This window comes from Plutella xylostella, chromosome Z, assembly GCF_932276165.1.
Source record: "Plutella xylostella chromosome Z, ilPluXylo3.1, whole genome shotgun sequence".
Taxonomy (NCBI): domain Eukaryota; kingdom Metazoa; phylum Arthropoda; class Insecta; order Lepidoptera; family Plutellidae; genus Plutella; species Plutella xylostella.
Window position 1 is genome coordinate 1,500,953 of NC_064012.1, and position 22,313 is coordinate 1,523,265.

The following is a 22,313-nucleotide window of genomic DNA, read 5'->3' on the forward strand; positions in this document are numbered from 1 at the left end:
CTTGAAGACTATAAATATGGAGTTAAGATCTTTGAAATCTTACATATACATATATAATTCGTTTCACGTTTATTCTAGAAATAAATACATCATTTATATGTGTTGCTATAGCTAGGCACAATTGTGAAACAACGGTGACATTAATGTTAAACTTAATCATTTCATTTTCAACGACAAATAGATAAAATGCAATCGGTAATATATAACTTTGTTTCAATTATGTAACTGTAGGTATATATAATCAAGGTAAGTAATTAAATTCTATTTTACAATGGCTGGCAATATGCCAAAGATAATGAAATTCTTGGTAGTATAGATATGTCACTTGAAAGTTATATTATATAGCTTCAAAGGTAAGTACGTTGTATACATATAGATACTTAAGTAACATGAATAAAGAGTAGATTTTATAATTAGGTAAAATACATAATATTATATTTCACGAAAAGCGTGTATATATGTAAAGGTAAACGTTTATAAAAGGGGCTAAATACAAAATATAAAAAATTCAACACAATTGACTAGTTTTAAAGAATTGAATTCATAGGTAGGTATGTTCTCGCTAATATATATTTAAATTAATAATAAAGGCAATTTTTTAAGAGGATGTGCAGTACATAGTAACATAAACTTATGAATGATAGTTAAAACTAGATACATAAAAATATAATATTATAATTTAATATTATAATAATAAATAGCGATGCCTGGGATGTTCCTATTCAATATACAATAAATATTACTTAAAAAATAAACTATTGTTGAAAATAGGTTTATATACATATATTTATTAACACATTCATTTTTTGTAAAGCAAATCTTACATAATAATAACTATTAGGCCAACATAATATATTATAATAAAATCTGAACGCTTTCATTATGTAACAGAGAAAATATATATCTTATATTTAGATTCTTTCAATTTTAAATTGGAAACAATTCATAAATATATAAAACAACGCTTAGTTGTAGTCGTTAAAAGTTTGGTAAATATATATATTACGGAATTAGTAACAAAGCAGTTTTCATTTATCAATAGGCTTCAAGATAATTTCAACTAACTGCATATATAATGTAACTTAATAAGTAATTTCGGAAAAAGCTAAATCTTATCATATTACCGTTTCTAAAATTTTCTTGTCCTGCATTCTATCTATCAATACGAAGTCCTCATTCCCAATATACCTTCATCAATACATCAATAATACAATTTGGCCGTCTTTTATTTCGAAACAACTACAGTAAATATAACATCTATACATATAGGCATTACATTCAAGATATCTATGTAGATTCGAACTAAAAGTACACTTGATAGACTATGTGAGAAAGCAACTCGATATATTTATCTATGGGGAAAACATGAATCTCATTTACTAACTCTATAAGCTAATGACTTGTTCGGACAAATGGGATGAAATGTTTAAATCCGATGTTTAAATCCGATGGCATCTGGCGGCCCCACCTCCAGGCTCAGTCGGTTCATTCGATATAACGCTAGATTTGGATCTATTTTGAAAATGCTGCTAATTTATTTCCTATATATATTATACTTTTATATATTAATGTAATATGACTCCGATCTACGAGTAAAGTGAACAATTTTAGCTACGTATTATTTTATGCGTTTGCAGCGGCAGTTGAATTAACTTCTCCCTCGCACACATATCGTGAGTCGTGAGAGAAAGTGAAACAAAGACACAATTATTATCTCGCTGTCTGGCGAGCGAGCGAGCTTACCGCTCATAGTATAATTCATACCAATCTCACGTACGGTTACGATTACGATACCAGTGAAAAAAATAAAGTAGCAGTACTTCAATGATGTAGCTAGCTAGTAGGAAGAATGCGAAGGATCCGTTGGCCTGCAAGCGAGGTGGGGCGACGCTGGCGGCAGGCGCTGGGAACTACTCCTTGGGCTGGGGCTTGACCAGCTCCACCTTGCCAGGAGTCGGAGTAGGGTCCTCGTTGAACATCGGGTTCTTCACCTCCATGTCACCAGTCTGCGATGTAAAATATTTCAATTGGTTAGTAAAATTAAAATAGGTATGTACTATGTCTTTAAACAAATATTTGCCCCGGTCGGGGATCGAACCCGAGACCTTCGGCATAACAACCCCCTGCAACCTATGCACTATCCGGTCTTCATCATAATCACACGATCCCTATACGTCCCACCCATCCAACATGCCGCACAAATAAAAGCAATGCCGCATGTTTCACATCCGAACACGATTTGTCACTCCGAAGCGTATCGTAAAGCTGCGAATGACCTAAAAACTGTTCTAATGCGACGCTCGCTCGGCTAGCGTACAGCGTAGACGACTGCCATTTGCTCCCAGCGTACGTGCTGGCTTTACTCTGGGGGTCACTACATATATCACGAAAAATTAACCCTCAAATTTGTAGCCCCTATTGTTTACAACATGGTTATTAAAATTGAGTTTGAACCCACGAGTTTCGTCTCATTACGTCAGTCAAGAAGTCGAAATTCGCAACGACCAGTTTAAACCTACATACAGTGCCACAAACTTATCTGTTCCGGTTAGAGTTCACGTAAATTTCTAATATTTCTTAATTCTCTAGGATGTTAAGTTCTACCGTAATGGTAATTTACCCTTGTGGTTTAAATAAATCCATCTAATCTATATCAATATATAATTTATTAGTGAGTAACGAGATATGGACTAATTTAATTTGTTCTCACCGGAACAGATAGGTTTGTCGCACTGTACTGTCAAAAGTGTAAATTCGGAGTTCTGTATCTCGTGCCGATTGCACGACCTCTCTTTCGTTCGTTTTTCGTCAGTATACAGGGTGTTGCAAAAAGGGTATACTAAGCCGAAACCTACATGTGCAGCATGGTATATTTAAGCCCGAAACTGAAATCAGAATTTGAAAATTCGCGAAAAAAAAATTTCATTTTCCATAGAAACTTTGTTGGTCACGTGACTTTTACTATGGCTTTTTTTTTCGCGAATTTCCATATTCTGACTTCAGTTTCGGGCTTAGATATACCATGCTGCACATGTAGGTTTCGGCTTAGTATACCAATTTTGCAACACCCTGTAGAGTAATCCCCCTGCACTGTGTACATTAGTGAGAGTTTTTTGCTTACTGCCGCGAAAGTGAGGGTCTAAAAACAGAGGATAGGTAATTTTGGCAAGTGCAAGCATCAATCTGTTTTACGCATGGAAGTAATAAGTACTTACGTAAGTACTTATTACTTCCATGGTTTACGTTACTTAGGACGCTGGTCAAACTAGATTTCGGACCCTTTCAAATAATAAAAAAACTGCTACACTGTAAACTGTTACACCTGGCCATAGTTGTACGGTACCTATTCTTTATTTTGTTTTGAATTTATTTCCCGGTTGTTTCTAAAATATTTTCTGTTACGTATATTTGTTTCGCTCCTTTGTTAAAATATTTGAGAAGGAGTGCCGAGAGGCGCGGCGTCCTTGAGGTTCTTTCACATAAACAAACAAATCGCCACTTTTATCGAACAATTACCTACGTCATAAGTTAAAAAAAATCAAAGTTTTGCAATATTAAGGGCCACTTTTACCAAAAGCAAAACATATTTAAAATTGTGTTTAAATCAAATTTTAAATATATTTTGGACACTTGAAATGTGACTAAATACATTTAGCGTTAGGTGAAATTCCACCTAAATATGACAAGTTAAATGGTTTGCTACGCCTCGTAGCAGCTCGTAGCCTTTCGTAGTACTCGTTTTAGTCATACGTACTGTGTCGATTGAATTTCTTTCTGTTTAGCTACGGTTGTATTGTATTTCAACAATTGCCAAGTTAGCGTTGTCACACTCTAACATCCAAGCTTAATTGACAGACTGAATAGACAGTCCGAACCGGGGGTCACTCTATATGACGAAAACTAAGTTTCCCAGCGCTGCTGCAGCCCCGACCCAATGTCGTTGTATTAAACGTGCCGATTGGACGACAGCTCCCGTTCTTTAGGCCTTGGTCTCCTATTTACGCCGTAGTTCGCGTCCAGCGTCACGCCGTAGGCCGCGTCACGATGCTCGCTATAGAAATGTACTGATGCGGTCTCCCTCACACGCCGACGTTGGCGCGTAGACATAATGAGCATTGTGACGCGGCCTACGGCAGTGACACTTGACGCGACCTACGGAGTAAATAGGAGACCCGGGCCTTAGTTTTTCGTCAGTATAGAGTCACCCTCCTGTCCAAAGTGTCCATTCAAGAAAGTACCCTCAAATTATTGACTGTCGAGTTACATTAATCCAAACCGACATTTCCACTTTAAGTTCTAAATGCATAAAACATGTCCGCTTTCAAATTGAATCATTTGCTTCGAAATTACGTGATATTTGCATCGATATTCTCCTTTATTGGAGTGAATTTTAGGCGATCAGTCCGGCAGTTCTGATTTATCATGTCGCTAATGGCTGCGCGATGTCTCTATTAATCAGTGTAAAATCGGCTTAAATTAGCCACGGCTGAGCTAGTGGCCGCCGGAGCAGATAATCCGGCGGATAATCTACCAATATCGGAGGCTAGATTGCCGCTGCCATCGATTTGTGGAGATGGTGATAGATTCTGACATTAAAATAGATGTTAGAACAAAGTTTTTTAAGCAAAAAATATTTTTCAAACAGTTCATACATAATACCCATTGAAATTATTTCTGTGAGTCGGTCAGTAAGGAGATAATAAATAAAGAACTGTCCTACTGGCGAAACGCTCCCGGCGAAGTTAGGGTTCCCACACACTCATAAACACGACACGACACCGCGTCGCCGCGTCGTAAAAACGTCTCCCACTCGCAGGTGTTCAATGGGAGAGAGAGAGAGACCCGAGATCGTATCGTGTTTATGTGGTGGAGCGTCCTGGGAGTCTTAAATGAATATAATATAACCTAACCAACGCTAAAAACCCTCACCATTCAACACTAGGCGCATAATTTTCGAATAGCTTAACCGATTAAGAAAAAATCTGGCTAAAAGCACTCGCGGTAGAATTCCATATCATCCTATCAAAACAAAACGAAAATCTATCCTGCCGTTCGGGAGCTACCACCACCACAGACCGACAAATATACACAAATATACAGTCATCTTAAACTTATAACACACCTCTTTTTTCGTCAATATTACCATATCAATGAAATATACTCACGGTAGCGAATCCAGGGCACTCGTATACGGTGTAGTCTCCCTCCTCGTTCTCCTCCTCAGACTCCGGGTCGGTGAGAGAGCCCTTGCGCTGTTCCATGCCGTTCCTGGTCAAAATACATCACCCTTTATATTATGTAAACCCAAATATACAGGGTGTTAAGAAGGTAAGCCGAGCTGGGTCGCTAGAACATAAATGTTTGTCTGCGAATCGTCGCATCGCTTACACGCGTAATGATCACGATTCGCGCTCTATTTGAACGACAACAAAGGATATAAACTAAAATATATTAGTTATATAAAAGTTATTCAACCCCACAATATAGGCACTGATAATATTATATAAAAATAAGAGTTAAATTTTAAACAAAAACTTTGTAAAGGTTAAATAGCTTTTATTTACAGCAACAAAACACTACGTTTCATATTTCCGTTTGAAGATATGAAAAGCTTGTAGAGCTATATTGTAGAAATTTCATCTTGTTAAGTGGAACTCTGGTACGGAGAGACAACATAACTCAAGACTTGTAAAGAATTGTTCTCCGGATGTTTCTGAAGCCTGCTTTGCTTTGCGTGTCTTTTCCGGAATGCAGAATGAATTATTTTAAGTCGAGGGCCATATTTAGCTAAATAAACAATTTGTGTAAAATACATTATTTTGATGGAAAGCATTTTGTCTACCTTCCTCGTATTTGTAATGAAGGACAAAGTGTTAAGCTCGGATGAAACCCTTATTTAGTTTCACTGCTTGGGTAACAATGTACTACCACCACCAAAGGCACCAAAATAATAATAAAAAATACCTTTAAAAAACCTAAGATGTCCCGCGAGCAATGAAAAAGTTCACACAATAGCTCCAATTTAGTTCTAAACGGAAAAACCAAGCCAATGACACCGTCTGCAATATTGAAGTTCAGTAACAGGGCATAAAAAAGTTACCAACTAGAAACATTAATATTTTGTTTGAATTCTAAATTATGTTTTCAAAGATTGTGAACATTAAAATTTTAATTTTCTTTTTCATTTTATCACAGACCTCTCCATGGCGATGATCTGCTGCTTCTGGTGCTGGTAGTGGTACATGTGCGCCGAGTGGGCCAGCTTGCGGTCTCCGGAGGTGTCCATGGTGGGGCCGGTCACCCCATACGCAGGGTAGTCTACGTCAGCAGCCGCTTTGGCCTTCTTGGACAGACTGGGGAGAGAAAGTAGGGTGATAGGGTGAGTAGCCGTCATCGCGGATGTTGGATACATTGACAGTTTGCTGACAAGGTAAGTCTAGTCTACCTTTCGCTAGATAGTACATCATACGCAACGGTCGCATCGCATTTAGTACCTATTCTTTGTATAGAAATTCACACAAGTGCGTCCACTTTATCGGCATTGTCGACGCCGCCGTTTCTCCATATATTTACGTCAAACCGTTTGGTCCGATAGGTACGTAGTATACCGGTTGGTGGACGTTTATCTTTAGGGGGAACAGATCACCGTGGAAATTTCTTCGTAACTGCGCAGGAGTTGGTTCCAGTGCCCAAGTATGTTCACGCGAACGCTAGAGACCCGTTGGTTTTATTAGACTGACTTATGTCATAAGAAATACCCCCCGCAGACTGCAGACTTTTAGTCGGCCGATAGTTTGGTCGGGCTCTTAATCAGTATGGAGATGTATGGTAGTGCGCACATTCAACGATTATGTATCGGCCGACTAAAAGTCTGCAGTCTGCGGGGGGTCTAATATGTATTTAAAATCCAAATAAACAAATAAAATAACGAATAAAATAAAGTGAAAGTGAACTCTATAATGTAATAGAATATAATTTACGGGAGGAACTTAGTTGAGAGTGTCTCAAATTAGTTTATAGCGGAGCGGGGACGGTAATGTCTATCATAGCTTGAGATCCGAAGAAGCTAACTTCAAGATAGCTAGGTAAACTTAATATTCCAGAGATCTAGACTCCACTTCTCTTATCTATACAGGCTGTATTGTATTTGTTTATATTATTCTAATGAAGTACCTATTAGAGCCTGGCTATTGGCCTTCTATTTTCCTGTCACAATATAATTGTAATTAATGGTGTTGGAAAATTGGTAAATGTTCCAAAGTATCCACGGCGAATTTTCAAAAGTCGTAAAACAAAATATTTCGAGAATGCCCCTGAGTCACTTCCTTTCTGGCTTATTGTACCTTTTCGCAACAACCTATATAGACATTTTGCTGATAGTCTTTTTACTATGAGCATCCCGGCCACCCAACAATAAAAGGCAGCTATTGGAAATCGTGATAAAGCGGTACTCAACCCCTTTTGTCTCAGCGGGCCGCTCTTATTGACAACAAGTCTCCTGAGTACAGTCTGACTGAGATAAATATGTAAGAGCAGTTCAAAGTGAACAGTTTGATCCTTAAACTCACGTGTGAACGATATATTCCATTTTAACCCCCAACCAAAAAGATCCGTGTTATTTAAGGATAACGTGTCTGTGTATCGACCCAGAATACCACTTTTTCAAAAACTACTTATTGTACTTACGTAAGTAGAACAAAAAATTAATTCAATACCTATTTTTGTGTAGCCCAGTGTATTATGTGATACCATGTTTCTGGGGTCACTCTCAAAGACCAAAAACGAAGTTTCAGAGCACTCGAGCGCTTAAACTTTAATGCTAATTTTCATTAATTTTTCGTCTGTATAGATAGAGTAACCCTCGTGCTGCGGATTTATTTTGTTGACTGTACATAAGCCGTAAAGAGTCAAGAAATAAATAGCTAATACTAGTTTACGTAGTTGTGGCGGTCGTGAAAGCTCTATAAAAGCTCGGTGTAGTTCAAGAAAGCTTTTTGTCCCGTGTCAATGGAATAGACGTAAGGTTTCAAAGAAAGGTGAGCGGCTTAACTTCGCAACCTACATTCTGTTCGCTTTACGCTAACTTCTTGGACAGTTCAATATTGTATCGGTGAGACCCGTGACAGTAAATAAAAACCTCCGTACTTATTTAAAAAGTATGTTTGTATGTGTTTAAGAAAATATTTATGATTACCTATTTAGTTTCGAATTCGTGATGGGGTTCCTGTACATCAGAGGTAGACAATATAATTAGCCTACTTTTTGGAAAAAAAACCTTTTTTTTCAACAATTCCTTACGTATGTAGATATGTAGTAGTCATAATGTATGACTAGAACTGATACTTTAATAATGATAAACTCCATTGGAAAACATATAAGTAAACATTTTTAATTATAAGTACTTACGTAGCTAAATTCAATTAAGTAGTTCTAAGTAGTATCAGCAGCAAAGAAAATTGCAGCAATAAACTCATCGTAAACCCACTTGTGACTGTTTACATCGTCGAGAAACATTTTATAAAACGTTAAGAAAGTAATATGTCGTCAAACTATTAGCTGGAGGTTCCTTTGAAACGTCCCTGTATACACGAGCAGTCTTCAGAGATGAGCCACGCGGCCCGCAAGGAATTTAATTTCAAGTTTGCGCAAAAAATACTTGGGGACTTTCATTCGCCGTCTCAAAGAATATTGCGTTTTCCACATAAAAGAAACATTAACTGAAATGATATTATTTTGTTTACAGTTCAGTGGAAACTCTTTGCATTTTAAATAAAATGTCCGTTTGCAGTAAAGATAGAAATCATACGGACTCGGCACTTTATTTGAACTGCTGTTAAAATATCAACGGTTCGTTTTCTAGGCTACGTAAATAAAAGGTACTTACACTTACACTAATATCATTTATATGACAAAATATGTGAATATCTACTGTTTAGATTGTTATCAAAAAATATCGATGCTCATCAAAGAAAATAACATAAATTCGAAGCGTTATTATCTATTTTCAGATAAACCCAAACGTAATTGCACGAAAAATATATAAAATAGCTGCATAAACACTGTTACCTTGAAGTAAACTTACGGAACTATGTCGTAGGTAGTAATATATTATGTATATAATATGTAAATTGCCGGGAGAAGCTGCGAACCCACTTGGAAAGTTCGAGAGTGTGAACCACAACACTCTCGCGAGTTCCGAACTGGCACAAACCTCAACGTTATACACACATAATACGTTGTGTTATTCCCAGATGTTGTTGTGAAACACATTAAAACTAGTTTTCTATAATGTTACGAGGTATAAGCAAAATTTAAATATTGGTACATGGACTGCGAAATACCCGCCAAAGAAATGAGAGCCAGTCGCTTAAAACGTCATAATATATGTTTACGTCATAATACGTGTATTTATAAATATTAGGTACACAGTGTAATTATACACTGTGTACCTAATATTTATAAATACACGTCCTGTTTACTCGATTCTGCCTTTTAAATAATAGAGATAATAGTACCTATACCTACTTATCAGCTGTGTAACTCTTCAAACCACTACCAATGTTTACAGTTTTGTGCACCCCATAGTTTAACCAAATGTATAACCATACCGCGCAACAACCCAACCAATATTTTCGACATGTCGAATAAACATCATGACAATCCATCACGTCTGGGGCGTCTCCACTGCTGGGGCACCTGTCTCCTTCCAAGGGTTTTAAATCGAATAAACACACATTTACATTCATATGAATACAATAATATCCTTTTCACTTACGTGTACCAGCCGATAGCGAAGCCGATGACAGCGATGGCAAGAGCCGCGCCGGTGGCGGCCATGATGGTGACGCCAAACATGGACTCGACCGATTCAGTCGCAGTGGACTCGCCCGGGTGGCTGTGCCCTGGGGCTGGCTCCTCTCCGTGGGACCTGGATATTGCGTGACTTGTATTAGTTTTTTAGGTTATTTTAGATAATGATTGCTGCCTGATTCCTGATGCAGTGGCGAATGATTCTGGTATTTGAAAAATAGTTTGTTTTTTGTTTTTGTAAGTTGTAAAGTGATAGTTAACTTAACTGGTAAATAGTTTCCAGAATATTATGGAAAGTTATCATGCCAACAGAACGGTTTTTTTTTATTGTAAATTGTTTATTTTTTAATAAAATGTTGTAAGTACAGGTACTTACTTACTTACAAAATTTTTCTTCACAAAACTCAAATGCAAGCTTCTGATCTTTGTCACAACGATTAAATTTTTGTCGCGTGGCGTGACATGACAAAGTAGAAAGAGCAATTTGATATTGAGCTTAAATCTTGACAAGTGAGTGAGAACCACCGATGAAAAAATAATTGCGATGAAAATGGTTATGCATGTTTGGAATATAAATTTTGCTGGCTTTTTTTGCATGGGAGGTACACTTAGGTATGTAAGTATACGGACTGCTGATAGATAATAAAATCAGCAAAAACGGGGTTTTTACTACTTTAGTTGCAGTGATTACAGGCTTGACGAATAATTGGCGAAACTGATGGCTCATGTAATTTGTGTAATTGTTCAGTAATTGGTGAATTTCTCGTCAATTGGTCGTGACATGACTGTGTTGGTGAATCCGTGAACAATGCATTTTGGTGATCAAACAGTGATGGTGCGACACTCCAGTTTTGTTTAACCTTTATTGATTGTGATTAATGATGATAGTTATTTGTCTTGGCAATGCTGAACGGGCCATAGGAAATCTAAGCAAACCTATAGTTATACCGTTATACTGTTGTCTGTCGGAAATTATTAATAAATACCTTTATGGTTTTGGAAATTCTGAAACGTGATGTATTTTACCTGTTTTACCTTGTTTTTAAATACAAACGCTGCAAAATCAATAGTTGTGTAGTTTAAATCTGTATTTTTATGTTTCGCTAATTATTTAATGCCTAGACTAGGTTTTGTCACGATGATGAAGGGATTGGGAACTCTAACTTCTTTACTTAAACGTCATTTACATACTACAATCCACTTCGTAGTACTTACTTAGAGAAGTTAATGCATTAAACATGTAACTCTTCAACACGTAGGTACCTAGTACCTACGTAATTTGTGAATTATTTTGGAAACTTTAAATAAGAACTAAAAATTACGTGCCAAGCGCACACACACAAGTTGTCGATCTCGGTCAGGAATCGAACCCATTTCAAGCTTCAGCAGAACCGTAAGCGTTGCTTACCATCTCGTTATCTTGATTAAAACATATTTACCAACACATTTTATAAATAATATCTACTTATACATATACTATTCTTCAAGTCAGTTGGTTTTAAAAGGGATGTACTAGAGGTATAATTCATGCCAGCCTTTGTAAATACAATATATACCTACAGGTTCACAGTCTCGGGGTAACGACTACCACATGCCACCACGACTACTCACGACTTCACTACACAATCAACATTCAATAACACTTCAAGCCTTCCAAGGGTCTCATTGAAATACATGTTAACTAGAATAAACACGCCAACTGCAGCCAATGGAGCCGATTCTGTAGGCACAAATTTATAACTTAGCACTGTCAGAACTTAAATTTTGTTGACAAAAATGAGATACACCGTTAATTACAAAGCCAACATTCTAATGGTTTTTTTTTGACAGACCTAAATTTTAAATAAGATTTGAAAGTTGATACTTATTTCGCATACGCATTACGCATCGCACAGCGGGAAATATATTATGTAGTCATTCGTGTGTCCTTTCTAGTTAGAACATTGTACTTCAATGGTGGGGAGAACAACAGCAATGGGTAGGAGCATGCTTCAAACAAGATCGAACAAAGGCCCGCGTACCTCGCCTTGTGTCAACAGAAAACTCTATCGTATCCAGGGTCCACTTTAAGTTTGTCTTCATTAGCAAAAACAGGGGAAACTATCGTAAAAAAATCAAGTAAGTAAGTATGGTGTTTTTTTTAATCAGATGATCTTAAAATCTAAGTATGTTATAGCAACACAAACTCACAAGACAGTGTTGTGCTATGAGTCACGCATTCACACTGGAGAATCCACAAAACGGGTGATAGCTTGAAAAAATCTAGAGTATTTTTTTTTCTCATGCGCATCTAACACTTATGTGGGTCTGGGGTGAGGTCTAGTTGTGATAGGGTATGTCTTGAGGGTCACCTCGCTTCCTCATCATCAGGATGTGATATTTTCAACCATCGCAGGTTGGCTGGCAGTAATGACACCGGCATTCGGTAGTCCTTACCAGGCCTGTGGATGAACAGTGGCTTATCTACTCAGGCTACACATTCATTTTTACACGTATATATACAGTATATATTTATATATGAATAGTTATATATTTTAGCGTCTCTTTGCGTAACTACTTTACACACAGGCACAAGATACTGGTTATTAATATGTAGTGTATGTTGTACACACAGCGCACAGGAGCATATAAAAGCTCATATATATTATATTTACGGTCATTACACCTCATATAATACAAATCCAATCGTAATTAAAACTTAGGATAAAAGAATAAAAGTGGTACAAAGTGCCAATTACACAATAAACAAAATTAAAATAAATGAAACGTATACAATTTTGAAAACATTTTCACTTTTAAATGCCATGCCATATTGAGAAAAAAGATACCAAATTAACCAATCAACAGACACCAATCGTAATGAAATCAATTTACAAACAATAATGGAAATTAATGAAACATGCAAATTTTTAGGTTACAAACCTTCCACATAAAATAAACATATCAACTATAATGTATTTCTCCAGAAAACCATCGCCAGTGTACGTTACAATCGCGAACTATTTTAGATAACCATTTTCAGATTCAATATGTTGAATTGAATTGACACTAATTATTACTTCGTTTTGACTTCACGATAGGCCTCCAGATTAAAGTGGTGTAAATCCTTACAAAGTTGAATTACTTAATTTGAAAACAACCCAAACTATTATTAAAACATAATAACAACTTCGGCGACCAAACCAAAACTGAAACGTTTAAAAGTTACCTGATGTTTGACACATACGAGGAATATCGATCATAACAATAACAATTTTAATAATTCAGAGCAACTGTACAATACGAGTACACTTAATTACCTCAAAGGAAAATCAATTTATGGAAATTATTGTTAATCAAGTAATTAAAGTTATCACGAGAATACCTTATATAAGCCAATTAACTCATAGTGGGGTATCTCGGGTAGGATTCCCGCCCACCACTTCTGCTTACTAGTGAACGTATTTATTATAATAGGAGGAAAGTAATAAACTTTTCATCGGAAACGATAAATGTTTTTGAAAACTTATTAATGTTTAGATTTTTTTACTGGTAGCAATTGATGCTTTTTTGTTAAATAATTAAGAATTAATAAAAAAGAAACACCACTTTAACCGCACAACCCACATCACTGGCTACTTAAAGATAAAACAAATCGTATCAATCAACACATCTTTAAATCTGCAATGTTACACCTGAAGGAAGCCTGAAGGCCTAGCACGGGTGCAAGACGGGCATACCAGCAAAACGTGACAAAAGTTTTGCGTCGCGCTCATTCACAAATCGAAAGCGAGTGCGACCACAACATTAGTCACGTCTTTTGTACCGTGCTAAGCATCAAACTCCCTAATCCTAAACCAACAATTCAACGCAAATCTCCTTTACAAAATACCATCAGCCTTAAGATTCTCTTCGTCACATCAGGCATACTCACGTGCCGAGTCGCAGCTTGTCAAGACTCTCAGCGACCAGGGTCTTGCTCTTGGGGCTGAGGTTGGGGTTCTGGCGTATCTGCCTCTGTGGCTGCAGCACCAGCGCCCTGGCCACCTCCTTGTCTCGGCGGTGGATCGCGATTGGTGGACCGTCTTCTGGAGCCGGCTTCTTCTCGGCTTTCGGAGCTTCGGATTGGACGGGGCGTTCAGCGAGACCTTGGTGAATTTAGCAATTGGTGTGAATGTTGTTCGTATTTTGATAGCTGTTATTAATTTTATTACTAAGGCTAATTACCGCCGATAATTAAAAAAATAGTCACGCTGTTTAAAGGCGTTTTATCACTTTTGCCGTCTTTCACAAAGCTGCTTCGGAAATCAGTTTTCAAAATCATAATTAGAATAATTATGAACAGATTTTCATATAAGTTTCAGAAAACTCTAAAAGATCAGAAGATTTTGTATCAATTGGCGGCCATTTTCAAACCAGCTGGTCCATTTGGTCAACCATCTAGGTGTCCTAAACTCTATAATACATATAAATGCGCATTTTCTTCACAATATCCTTCACCGTTACTATAATTGGTTCTATAAAGGAATTCAAACCCGCATTTGTCTCGTGAAAAGACCCCACTGAGCTATCATAGCGGCAATAAAAAAGTTCCACTCACAAAATGCCCAATTTTTTCAAACATTTAATTTAAAATTTTAACAAAATATTATTGGTTTTAGTTGGTAATATCCTGATCCTGATGCTCTGTTAATTGTACTTCAATCAATGTTGCAGAAGGAGTCATTAAGCTAGCTTTTTCCGTTTAGTAGTAATTTAGTGATTTTCTCAGTGGAACCTTTTCATTGCCCGTGAGTGTATTTGATGCGTGAGTCACTGAATATAATGAATGATTGAACATTTCAGTGTAGGTATTCATGCAGTTCACTTTCACTTTTGAAATATCCGATGTTAGCACTAACGCTAAATAGTGTTTAGTGTTGAATTTATCTGTAATGTTTGGAATTGTTATGTAACTATAATTCGGTAGAATAATTATGACCTGGTTTATTGGTAGAAGGTTTGCTTTCCAAATATCTAATTTCAAGAAAAAAAGTTGTGCCAAGTGCGAGTTGGACTCGCGCACTGAGGGTTCCGTGTAAGACTACTTACCTGAGATAGTTTTCCTTTCAATAATGCGTCCGTTGGGAACGATGCCGAAAGGTAGACGCTTACCTTTACGCGTTACACCCACGATAAGCTTAGTGCCAATTTCTCCATAGTTGGTTAGAGCATAACCAGGTATTAGTGGTTGACTTTTGATACATCTGTCAAGCACTTTATATGGAGATGACGTATGTTGATGAACCAATCCTTGGTCGGTTAGATAACCGACAATGGAGTAATTGGCACTTAACCAATGCCGTAACCGAGTAGCAATGGCCCACAGATTACAAACAAAAGAGCTACTGAACTGTACTCAACAGTCAACCCATTACATACGTATACTGAACCGTTACCCAAATCCTGAAGCTCAAACAGTCAGAAACAGCCATTCACCTCCTAATAATAACGGCCTCACGCTCCGAATATCTTTACCATAGAGTTATAAACGGCAATAGCGAACATGGCCTCATGAATGCACCCGCCATGAATACACACAATACACCACGTGCTGGCCAGCCCGCATATAGACTAGTAGGGTGGATATTTATCAGTGAACGACTCGAATATAATGCACCCGCATCCCATAAGATGCACAAAATATCGGCTAGACTCAATTAATGACAATAAGAAAAGACTGCAATGGAAGCTCTGGAAATGCGAGCAATATAACCATAAGCGTAATAATTAATTGAAAAAGTTTTAGTCACATACATATTGAAAGTCAATGGATTGTGGAACTTTCCACCAATTGAAGACCAACTGCGATGCTTTGAAATGATTTACTTACGTTACGTTTAGATGTCGTACGATTCGGTGTGTACACTTGTACAGTGTGTTTACCAGTGGTATACTAACAGTATTTCTGCAATCTTACATTCTTCTTTTACGCTTTTCCTACCTACCTACCATCAGGTCGGTCACTGATAAAACTCCACCCTGTACAGCTAAGTCTACGTCCCGCATGCGGGCTGTGTGCATAGCTAACTAGACACACAGGGTGCCCCCGTCCGATAGTCAAGTCAATATGTGTTTGAATTAACGGCAGGCGACTACAACGGCGGCGGCGGTACCTACTTTAGTCCGGTGAAGGAAAACATCGCGATGAAGAATAGTGCAGCTTGTAGATTCTAGAAGGTTGTATAATACACTCACGGGCAATGAAAAAGTTCCAAAGTACATATAACAAATTACTACTAAACGGAAAAGGCTAGCTTCTAGCTTAATGGCGCCGTCTGCAATATTGAAGTCCATTTAACAGCGCATCAAAATATGTATTACCCTGTAATTTTCATTGCTCGAGAGTGTAGAGTTTCCAAGATACAAATGTAAATGTAATACGTTACCTAAAGTCTCAGTTATTCGGCATTTAAACTTAAATATCATAGAGTGTAGTATTTCTGCTATAAAAAGTACACTTCGGTAAAAAATATACTCGTAATTCAATAAAAAAGTTTTTCACTAAGATTTTTAAACTACGAAAACGGAAAATATTTAATGAAAAAACTGTTGATAAAAATTATGAATTCTGCTCGAGCTCAGTAACTAGCGCTCCCTTTGTGCATCTCATTTTGTATGAATAACTCAATATTATGAATATTCAATATTGCACCGCTATTTTTCTAGTTTGTAAAAGATTTCCGTCCGTGACAATGCATTGCTTTTGCACAATGCGAGCGGGCGGTGCTAAACTCTACACATTTTATATTTTATAGTTTCTTTTTACACACTGTTGCAGCTGGACTGTGGAGACTAGTAAATAAAATGCAAAAATACATTGAAAAAGTAAATAGAGAGGGATTTTTTGGTGGCAGAAGTTTTCATTTTTCACTTCTGAAACTTTGGATCAACACATGCACGACTTTATCTTGTTTTTAACGTGCCGATTGCTTGACTATTCTTTTTCATTCGTTCGTCGATTTAGAAAGTGACCCCTTTGGACATGATCCTTCTCCACAACTGCAGGGTAATTGAAAAGGTGTCTTTCAGGATTGACCCAACACACACATTTACCTAACCCAAACCTATGTAGCCATAAAATATTTTACAAAGCTGCAAAATTGACAAAAAAAACCGTCATACGGTTCATATGAAATTAACATTATTTTTAAACTGTGTTATTTATTATGATATCCGCGTCCGTAAACTCGTTTACTCTATTACAAATTTCATTACAACATTTATAAAATTATAAAACTCACCAGTGGCCGGCGGGGCGGTCTGTGGCTTCACACTCTTGAAGTATCCCTCGTCGAGCGGGGTTAACGCGAAAACCTCCTTCCCCTCGTAGTCTTTAGTCTTGGAATCGATTTCGTTACTGTCTATCTGGGTTTGCTGCGTTTTATCCGTTTTATCAGTCTCCGGTTCTATCTCCGAGTCTCTCTTGATATCCGGGCTGTCTGCCGGGTAATCCGGGCCGGATGGGTCCCGGTTGTAGAAGTCTACGGGCTCGTCTTGCTTGTTGAATTCGTAAGTGTCAAAGTCTTCGGCAGACTCGAGCAGGTTCAGACGATCAATCTCCTGTGTGAGAGAGAAACAAAGTTATTTCCGGTTGCAGAGAATAGATTCGATGTCTGTTTCAGCGGGAGACAAAGACGTAAGTTACATCTGTGATTGAGATCCGTGTTACGGATGTAATCTCTAGACATCACGTCGAACTTGCAATTGAAAGTATTCTTATGTTTATAAATACAAAGATTTCGCTTTGAGACGCATTGCATATGTACGATGTGTTACCTTAATTTGTAGGTTGTAAGTACATGAAAGATCCGTGACAATATTACTATCTAGTTTTTAATACATAATATAATCACCACAACACAATACACGTACTCAAATTATTTAAAGTACTTATACATAGAAAATTTAATTTTGATTAATTTAGTAATATGAACTGCACATTAGTTAGTTATGATTGCAATTAAAATGAATATGTATGTAAAGAATGCAGATATAAATAGAATTAAGTCATTTGCGTCATCGTCGTAGCAATGAACTGCAGTTAGCTGTGGTCAGCGAATCTACGTCCGACACCGTACAGCGTAGTCGAAAATAATCCATCTATATTCCATGAACAATTTAAAGCGGAATTTTCCTAAAATGTTGTCTTTTAAATACGTGAAATATTCTGGTTTGATAAATAAATGTTTGTCATTTAGAATCTAAGTACATTACATTTGCATCGTGTTTAAGTAAATATTAACTTAACTTTCACAATTTATGAACACGATTTAAGCCCCTGAATTTCAGATATAAATGTAAATAATGTGAGATTACCGAGATTTAAACTAAATTTGTACCAGCATACATTCATTTTGTGCTAGAAAATGTAAAAACCTACTTATGCTTATAGATACACACTCTGTTTATTGCGTGGCTACATTGCGGGGTTAAAGTGAGTTTTAAAGGTTTTTTCATAAGAATAAACACTCATTTTTACAAAATTGATATACCGCTCAACTGCATGTATCCTTGTATAAGAAGCCTAGCAATATAAGTACTAAGGTCTTTCTACGAAATCAGTTTCGTAGGAAGAATAAAACACTATGTACGTAACTGGTTTCGTAGCAAGAAAAATAATTCTTTCCACGATACTGGTTACGTAGCGTGGTTTCGTCGGCGGCCGAAGGGGTCTACTTACACTGTTTCTAAACAGTGTGTGAATCGGGCCTAAGAAAATGTAATAAAGTTTCAACAAAACATTTATGTTACTCTGTTTACAACAAAATAATCACATCGCTAGAACATTTTTGTATGAAAAATGAGTTGGTCGCTCGCGTTTATACCCTAATGTCAGCAGATACGAAGAATATGAGGAAAATTTCATTCCACTTTGTCCTACTTTATGATATTTAGATCCTGAAATAACAATAAGTATGAATGTAAGTTTTTCCTTGTTTTTACACTTGCTTATTTATACCACGTCGCGACTATGATAAAAGGAGGCGAGGCTAAAATTTCACCTACACTCGCGAAAAATGAAAAGTTCCACATAAGTACAAAATGCCGAAACTTTACTTTACTCTTTAAGTTTTTAGTTGGTAATATTCTGATGCGCTATTAAATGTAAGTACTTCAATATAGTAGTCTTGCCTACAATATTGAAGTTCACTGGAACTATTTATATTTAGTATCTATCTATCTATGTATTTGTGTAGATATATCAGCTGTCCGACACCCATAACACAGGATCTGCCTAGCTTGGGGTCGGATGGCCGTGTGTGAGATGTCCCCACATATTATATTATATTATATTATTATATTATATTATATATTATTTCATTGCTCGTGAGTCTATTTTGATGACAAAATCAAAACTTCCCTGCTTTAAGAATGCACTGCACACTCACCTAAATAATAATAAATTATGCAAAAATCAACCATATGCCCTTACCTCTTCATCCACGGCACACTGTACTCACACTCGTATATCACTCACGAAATGAAATCCTAAACTTTTCCGTTCAGCAGTGAGATCGGCAACGCGCTCACTTCACTGATTCTCCCGAGAGCACCGGACCCAGTGTGCCCCGTGCTTGGCCGTTATCCTTACTTATCCTGTACTTGCTAGTGCTGCCTGTGGTCGATGGAAAATTATCGATAATCTAAGAGCTTAAAAAACTGCTTGTCGAAGTTGATCTTACCACTGCTTGTCGAAGTTGATTTAACCAGTGGGGTGTGTGGTGCCGTATTATAACAATCAGGTATAGTATAATTATTGTTATCAGTAATTATAACCATATTCATATAATTGACAATTTTGCTTTGCCTTTAATGGGATAATGTTCCGTTCACGATGAATTTTACTTTCTGTTGTGTTTCAGGCCTTTAACAATTATTTTTGAAGCTTTGTTCATAATAGAGAAGTATTACCTATGTACCTTGGGTGTCATTAAGTCTTTATTTTACTACTTAGTTAGCTCGTGAGAGTATCGATAGTTTTTCAGCACTAGTAACTACTGACTATAACGGCAGACCGCACCCTAAGGCTGCTTCTCCACGTGTAAGTTGTGCTAGTTTACGCAAACTAATAACTTCCACTCAACTACATCTTCTGACTATAGTTTTTATTATTGTAAGGGCCTGTTTTACAATGTCTGAATTAATGTTTACCTGTGATAAAATACATGCTGTCACTCTCTGTAATCATGTTTTAGACTGTGACAGCATGACTTTTATCCCACAGATAGTCATTACAAAGACAATGTGAAACACGCGCTTAGAAGCTCAACTGTTATATAATTATTATAAGACGCCAGAAGACACGGATAACATAGTTTTTTTTTAGTTAGTAAGCATTAAGCAGTATTTGTTACTGAACGTATTTCTTACGATATTCAATTAGGCAAAAGTCTGACACAAAGCATAACTCGAGAATAATAATGAGAACACCTTTTTATAGGTCAAAGCTGGTAGCTGGTCAACAGCTCAACCTGCTTATTGCAAATATGTGGACAGTGGACACACAGCCTAACTGTACACGTGTTACATCTAAGGAAAATCGCCACGTGATACGAGTAAGCTCACCTTTCTACTGCGCATCAGGTTTGCTGAATTCATGCAAAATACACCATCTGACTGTGCAACAGGGGGCACTCTATATGACAAAAAACGAAGCTTCGGGTGGCTGCTGCGTGACTGTATCTCGTTGTATTATATTATTCGTGCCGATTGACAACTCTCGTTCGTTCGTTTTTCGTCAGTATAGAGTTCCTGGATCTTATCCCGGGGATAAGACGTGTAAAGGATATATAGCTTTTACGAAATATTTATTCTGGTTTTTGTATGACTGAAAAGAAATTCTTCATTTGAGGTAATAGGTAGAGTAACGCAAAGGTGGCAAGTAAAAATAACTTTGTGTCAAGATTAGTTTTTTACAAATTATAGTTAAATTCGTAATTTCACAAAAAAGTAATACTAGGCATGAATTACTTATGTTTCGTTCTTTTTACTTGAGTGTGGTGGTTATTTTGCTGACTGCCGCCTAGTATACCTGCCTACCTTCTGCCTACCTGCCTAGAATCTACAGTCGACTTTTAATTATTCAGCTGTTACAGGGACTTTCTACGATCAACATCATTAATTTATTTGCACTTCAAATGAATCTTAGCTCATAATTATTAAATCCATCTGTTTTTTTCTGATTTAAATTTTGAAACGAAATTTATTATGACTAAGCTCGAAAGCTCGACGAAGTTATTAATTGCAAAATGTGTAATAATCTTAATGGCGTTTCAGCTGTTATTTATCTTCCTTTCCACTGGGGTTTTATCACTTTGTCTTTTGTACGCTAGGCTCATTATTATGTTTTGTGTGTTTTCGAACTTTTAAATGTGTGAAAGTGTTCGTAGTATTATTTTTATAATTCTCGCACCACCTCTTGCACCAAAATGCACCAAACACACTAGAATTTTGCTTCGCTTACTATACTCGTATTCTGTACGTGCATTTCCACATCGCCCGTCAAATAACATTCGCCTGTAGAAACGCCAGCTCTTCATTTAATATTAAATTCACAACTACAAAATGTCATGAACATTTTAAACAATTCGCAGTACAATTTCGCCGCTGTAAAATGTTGAAATTAATGATGATATGATAGCGCTAATGAAATAAGCTCATGTGGCCATATTGAAACAGCATTTCACGTTTACCTGCAGCGTAATACGTCGGATGCTCTCTGCGGGGCGTCTTTGTGTCGTAAACAATTGTTAGACCGCATAATAGGTTTATGCGCACGGGTTTTATGCGTCTCATTTAAAGTTCTACTAGTTATGTACTAGCTCAATTAGATGTGCAAGGTCTAGATATCTCGAACAGCGGGAAACTATCGGCTGCGTTATATCGTAACGAACTATTCAACTTAGTGCAGATTGTTAGTATAACTAGTCAATTGCGTAATTTTGAACTCCACAGGAGGATGGAAATTCAATGGTGATGGAAGTTGTTTGTGGTCGACGTTTGTACAATACCTATAATACCCGTGATTACTTACTCAAGGTACATTGAAATAATAAGTACTTAGATAGAAGGCCAGAGAAGCTCGAAATAAGATAACTTTTTTATCTCAATACCTTAGTAACACTTATTTCTGAGCTTTTAGCTACCATAGTCATGGCCAGGCTCATATAACAAGATCGTGATACCCGATATTATTTCGGCCTATATTTCGTGACATTCAACTATCAAAGCACCCATTTAGTTACAAAGACTGATCTAGATCACCTAGACAATGGGGATAATGCCAGGTATTCAGCAAAGCCTGACCTAGGTCATTTACGGTGAAATGTGCGCTCTTTAAGGAGAGCAATTAGTGCGTGGAGTCTACGTTAATTAACGAAATTTCTTATTTCTACTTGAGTTAACTGTCTTAAGTTAACGTTGGAGAGACCCATAGGAGGGTAGCTAAACCACCATATTCGAAAAAAATAACAGATTTTGAT

At 37.0% G+C, this 22,313-nt stretch overlaps 1 protein-coding gene across 4 annotated transcripts in view; it reads right to left on the reverse strand.

Moving 5' to 3' along the window:
* Positions 1 to 675: 675 nt before the first annotated feature.
* The window catches only part of LOC105382682 (protein cab-1), a 46,278-nt gene continuing 24,640 nt past the window's right edge, over positions 676 to 22,313 (reverse strand). For 2 of the 4 annotated variants that reach the window (XM_048632720.1, XM_048632721.1), the window contains exons 3-9: positions 17,073 to 17,391; positions 13,724 to 13,937; positions 12,162 to 12,251; positions 9,776 to 9,928; positions 6,198 to 6,353; positions 5,166 to 5,268; positions 676 to 2,006 (exon numbers count right to left, since the gene is read on the reverse strand). In XM_048632720.1, coding sequence (XP_048488677.1) covers positions 1,911 to 2,006; positions 5,166 to 5,268; positions 6,198 to 6,353; positions 9,776 to 9,928; positions 12,162 to 12,251; positions 13,724 to 13,937; positions 17,073 to 17,391 — 1,131 coding nt within the window. In that variant the 3' untranslated portion in view covers positions 676 to 1,910. The remainder of the gene's footprint in view (positions 2,007 to 5,165; positions 5,269 to 6,197; positions 6,354 to 9,775; positions 9,929 to 12,161; positions 12,252 to 13,723; positions 13,938 to 17,072; positions 17,392 to 22,313) is intronic. The other 2 variants (XM_048632724.1, XM_048632725.1) reach the window with 2 other exon arrangements.